The sequence below is a fragment of the Triticum aestivum genome, chromosome 1A (genome assembly GCF_018294505.1).
Source record: "Triticum aestivum cultivar Chinese Spring chromosome 1A, IWGSC CS RefSeq v2.1, whole genome shotgun sequence".
In the NCBI taxonomy this organism is placed as follows: domain Eukaryota; kingdom Viridiplantae; phylum Streptophyta; class Magnoliopsida; order Poales; family Poaceae; genus Triticum; species Triticum aestivum.
The window spans coordinates 5043769-5049825 of record NC_057794.1 but is presented as its reverse complement, the minus strand read 5'-3'; the positions used below and the strand labels follow the sequence as shown (position 1 = coordinate 5049825).

The 6057-nt window shown below is 42.8% G+C and overlaps 1 protein-coding gene across 1 annotated transcript; it reads right to left on the bottom strand.

The window, feature by feature from the left end:
- Window positions 1–1343: 1343 nt before the first annotated feature.
- LOC123062913 (uncharacterized) lies at window positions 1344–1797 on the bottom strand (the record flags this gene model as incomplete). The annotated part of the gene is given in 1 exon segment (XM_044486637.1): window positions 1344–1797. A coding segment is annotated over 1 exon segment (210 nt). The 3' UTR covers window positions 1344–1571.
- Window positions 1798–6057: the final 4260 nt, after the last annotated feature.

Sequence of the window (6057 nt, the reverse complement as noted above, 5' to 3'; positions counted from 1 at the left end):
GAAGGTGACGCTTGCGTAGCACCTACTACAAATTGATCTATTTTATTCATTTCTCGCTTAATTGATATATTTTCTCCCTTCAAAATGCTTGCACATTTCGCAAAATAAAACATGCATAACGCCGTGAGGGCGTCGGAACACGACTGAGACAAGAAAATTTGAAATGGTTCCACTACTTTCTCGGACGACGACGACCACCGCCACATCGCCACAGAGGGCCGTTGGTTTGGTCCCGGACATTGAGATTAGCGAAGCACAAAATGAGAGAGAGATCTAGCCGTTTTTTTTCTAACGGAGGATGACGAGTACGAGTAGTCGGCTGAGAACTACGAACTAAAACCACGGCATTTATTTTGGAACAGAGGGAGTAACTTTTGAATCGATCGAGTCCATATGTGCTTGATTGTAAATAAATACATTTCAGCTGTGTAATTAATAAAAGCTCCTTAATCACCAGAAAAAAAAAGAAAAAGAGAAATAATAATACTACTAAAGAGGTGCTTTTGTAGCTAGGCAATATTCTAGCAGCATCAACGTTAAGGCGGTAGCTGCCATGGTAGTGGTTGGACCGGCAGTGATCACCGTCAGCTTGATCACGACTGATCGATTGATTGGTGTGGGACTTGGCCGTGCCATACGTGCACACCGGCCAGCCGCCCACCCGACCCGGGCATCAACAGCACAAGAGTACAGTGCAGTACGACTGCACGATGATTTTCCTCATCTTCCTCTTTGATTGGAATGCACAGGACTAACAAAAGTCGCCATAATGAATCTTGTTATCAGTTTAGCTAATTAACCTTTTATCGGCTCAAAATTTTATTATGACGAAGCTTGTACACTGCATGTACGGTTCATCACGCTTTCTACTGCCGGTTTGAAAATGTTGTACACGTACTCCCTCTGGTCTCGGGTGTATAGGGCGTGCGCGTGCTTCTAGGTCGGCAGTTCGACTAATCAAGCATGTATTATATGTGCTGAAAAGTATACATAGCTAGCTACTCTCTCTGTAAAGAAATATAAGATTGTTTTAGATCATTACAGGGAGTAGTTTTAATTGATTGGGTATTGCATATTTACTTGGCTAAAATCCAACTAGTAGCTGCATTAGAGTCATGAATCCAAGAATGCACATGGGCAGCTACTGATTGTAATCAATCCATACTGTGGATATCAGAAGGGAATGCTGGAGGGGTGGTTGAAATTTCATGCGCGTTGTAGGAGTAGCTGAAAAGAAGGTAGTTGCTTTGCAAGAAAAATGGGAACCTTATTATATATATACACATCTACCAGTTAATCTAGAGCTTCAGACGATTAAATAACTTGTTTGTGCCACTCCCATGGAAAATTAAGTACACATCTCTTTATTAATAAGGCAGCTACATACGCGCGAGTTTAATTACCAAGGACAACAAACGAACATGATCACATACACTACTACAAGTACTTGCAAGCAGCAAGACCAGAACAAAACAAAACAGAGAGGCGGGAGTCAGATGGATGAAAAAAAGAAAAAGGAAGAGCAGCTTAATTGGAGCTGGCCGGCCGGGGTGATGGAGCTCAGCCGGTGTCTAGTCAGTGGTGATGTGCACGCCGATGATGATGACGAAGAGCGCGATGAGGGCGAAGTAGATGATGGCGTGGACGAGGATGGCCATGGCGCTGGTGTGCATGTTGCCGAACTCCACGAAGTGGTGCTTCCCGGGCAGCTGCAGCAGCAGCCCCGGCGACAGCAGCACGAACAGCACCACCGCGATCACCACCGACCCCCAGTCCGACATCCTCCCTCTCCCTCCCCTTCCTCTTCTCCGGCGCCGGCGGGTTTCTTTCTCGCTTTCTAGCTAGCTCCTCGAGGCAGGCAGAGAAAGCAAGGCAATGGAGCAGAGCAGAGCAGGAGCAGGGCAGGAGGATGGTGTGATTGTGGAGGGAAAGGCGTGAGGGCTCCCTTTCATCGCCATTCCCACTCGGTTGGTGACGTCTCGCTTTCCCTACCGCCTACGACCACATCGCTCATTTTCTAGTCACACCTTTTGCGCCTGTATTTTCTAGTCACGCCTTTTGCACTTGCGCTTCAGAAAAGAAAATAATTTTTTTCTAAATAATTATATACTGTCAACAGCTCCATGCATGAAAATATTTTATTCAAATCTTATGATAAGGTAGTCCTTTTTGCAAAAAAGGACCTAGATCTTTTACAAAGGTTCGTGAAAAGGGCAAAGCATCCTATATACATAATAAAAATTAAATCGAGCACCACCGAAGTGGCCGTCTATGCGCAGCTGTTGACGCTCCCCTACCTAAGCCGGTTTGAGTTCGTAGATGACAGTTGGAAAGTGTTTGTGCACGTGCCCCTAAGATGTGGCGTACTAGAGCTGGAATCATCGCCATTGAACCCTTGAATAGATCTAAAATATCTATTCGTCGCACACAAACAATGAGAAACCCTAACCTCATCGCACCAAGGAGACATCATGAATCTACACCGGAGCTCCATCAAATCCATCCTGATGAACAAACTTGATGAGAATCAAAGTCTGGAAGACCAACTCGAAATGAACCACCGCCATCTACCTGAACGCCCCTCATGCGAGAGAAAAAAACCATAACCTAAACTACTAGCCGAAGTCGAGACACCGAGATCCCCCTCCCTCACCACGGCCGCCTGAGCGGCAGGCAGAGGGGAGGTGGATCCATGGGCTCACCGGCGAAGCCTGAAGGGAATGAGTGCCCTAGCCGCCGGAGTCACGAAAGTGAAAAAGAAACCCTAACTTGGCAGGAAGGTTTGTGTATTTTTCTTTGACCATTTATAATTAGGTATTTAAGTAGGTGATTTCGACAACAACAAGAGAAGGAGAACAACGTCAAAAAAAGAACTTCTTTAAATTTCACTTGTTTAACTGCATGGATGGGGAGTTCAAACAATTATTATTAGCTAGCTATATCTAGGTGATTTCAACGCCACAACAACACCAAGGAGGACAACAACCGCAATTTTTTTTTTTTTTTTAATGAGCTTGTTGATAACAGACAGGCAGGCAGGCAGGCAGGTGGACAGTGAGTGTGAGAGTGAGGTCTCTCTGGCTGGACACCTCTCACTCTCGTCCTGTCCTCCATGAGAGTGAGTGCTGAGGTCAACTGGCAATGCTCATTGCGTGACCAGCTAGCTCCTCCTAACTGACAACGACTTGTCCTGAACTTTTCTTATCTATTCCAGCGTATCGTACCTTAATCTAGAATACAATCCAGTGGAACCAATGCGGGAGATGTAATTGCGATTAACCTTCAGGAAGCTACATGAAGATGATGATGATGATCTCTCGTGTGTTTCTGCCTGTGCCTGAAACATCGCTTTCCATCGAGCAAGAACAAGTGGAAGAGGGCGAAAGGAGGAAAAGGAGGAGAGGAAAATGTGTGTGTAGATGATACGCAACACCTAAAGCCACACACACAAAAACAATATGCTAGCTAGCTAGCTGGTCCATGGCATGGCATATTGACATGACAACTCCGCTAATTTGCTGCAACCATCTCAAAGGACACAGTGGATATACTCCCTCCGTTCCTCAATATAAGCCTTTGTAGAGGCTCAAACACGGACTATATGCGGAGCAAAATGAGTGAATCTACATTGTAAAATATGTCTATACACATCCGTATATATTCCGTATTGAAATCTCTAAAAAGACTTATATTTAGAAACGGAGGGAGTACATTATATGCATGGATGAATATATCGTCGAGGATAACAAGAAAAAGAACACTTGCAAGAGTTACCAAGCAAGATCAGCTGCATATCAGTTTGTGCTCCTTAATTATATCCAAGTGCATCGAAATGGCAGTATGGATTTTGTTTTACGCATGATGGAGACAGGTTCCCCCATTCAGTTAGGCCAATCTACGGTTTACACAATTCAGCCATACTCACTCCTGAATTCATCTATGAAACACTTTCTTTCCTGCCGCGGCTCCTTGCTTAATTAGCCTTTCTCTGCACCGATAAAATCGACCATGATAAGAAGGCAAAAATAAAATTTATCAAGCAAGCTCTACTCCTTTTGTTCCTGAATGCATGATCCACCCAAGTGTCTTCACATGACTTTTGTTGATGCTATGATCGAGACATATTTTTCTCATTCAGCTAGGCAGATCAACGTTTTTTTAGCATACTATTAACTCCATGGATGTCGTTGTTTAATTCTTAATTATGATCAGGTAGCTAAGTAGGTGATGTCAACATCAGTAACAGCAACAACTAGGGCATCGGTAAAGAGAACAACAACTTGAAGAAAGAAAACTTCTTAAAATTCGACTTGTTTGACTCCATGCATGGGGCTTTCTTTAATTCTTTTTGAGAAAATGAGGATTATGGTTAGCTACCTAGTTAGGTGATTTCAAGTTTTCAACACAAGGTTAACAGCAAGGAGGAGGAGAAGAAGAGTGATTTCACTTGTTTTTAATGAGCTTGCTGTTAACAGGCAGGCAGGCAGGCGGACAGTGAGAGCGTGAGAGCGACGTGTCTCTGGCTGGACACCTCACACTTTTCCTCTGTGAGAGTGAGTGCTGAGGTCAATTTGCCACAAGGCAAATGCTCAGTTGTGTAGAGGATACGCAACACCTAAAGCTACACACACACAAACAAACAAAATGGTAGCTAGTGGTCCATGAGAATGACAATTCAATTGATTTGCTGTAACCATTTCGAAGGACACAGTGGATATACATATATACACATGGATAATATCATCAAGGATAATAAAGGAAAAACCACGGATGATTGTTACTGACGGGAAAGGTAATACACGGAAAACAATGTATGTAGAAGAGACGCAACACCTAAAGTTACACACACAAAAACAATACTATGCTAGCTAGCTGGTCCATGACATGGACAATTCAATTGATTTGCTACAACCATTCGAATGGCACAGTGGACACACAAACATATATGAACGAATAATTTCTACAGATAAGAAGAAAAAACTGTATACATACCGGTGTGTTTTTCTTTTGTTCATGCATGCATGTTGGATGGACCAAGTGTATCAGTAGTATGGCTTTTGTTTGCTGCATGATGGTGACAGGCTGCCCCATTCTATTAGGCCAATTTTTAACTTCACAATTCAGGCATGTGCTTAGTCCAAAATTTGATTATTTATCGTATCCTGGATTTAAATTATACAATTAAAAGCTTGAGACAGGTTTCTCTGCATGGATAAAAACGACAAGGATAACAAAATAGAAAAACCTAAATGATAAGTGCCACACTTCAGGTGCGTGGCACTCCGGCCCTGACGTTTTTTTGGTCGAAATTGCAGTCACGCAAGGATGACAAATTGCAGTGACACATGATAAGTTTCTGTCAAAAATAAACTGAAGCACGAAAGTTGTCATGCTTGTCAACTAAAGTTTCCATACTCGTGTAACAAAACTTGCCACCGAAAATGTTCGAAGTTGCCATGTGCACTTATCAGGGTCCTAAAAAAGGGAAACAAATATAGTTACCAAGCAAAATCAACTGTATGTCGCTCTCTTCGCCCATTGTCCCTGAATGCAATACCCACCCAAGTGTATTGACATGCCTTTTGTTGATGCTATTGCAATGGTCGAGACATGTTTTTCCCATTCAATTAGGCAGATCAACGGTTTTTTAGCATACCGTTAATTAACTCCGTTGATGTGTTTATTCAATTCCTAATTATGATTAGGTAGCTAAGTAGGTCATTTCAACATCAACAACAGCAAGCACTAGGGCATCAGCAAAGATAACAACCAACTTCAAGAAAGAGAACTTCTTAAAATTTCACTTGTTTAATGCCATGCATGGGACTTTCTTTCCTTTTTTAAAGAAAATGAGGATTATGATTAGCTATCTAGTTAAGTGATTTCAACACGGGATTAAAACGAGAAGAGTGATTTCACTTATTTTTAATGAGCTTGTTGTTACCAGACATGTGGACAGTGAGAGGGTGAGAGCGAGGTGTCTCTGGCTGGACACATCCCACTTTTTCCTCTGTGAGAGTGAGTGCTGAGGTCAATTTGCCACAAGGCAAGTGCTTA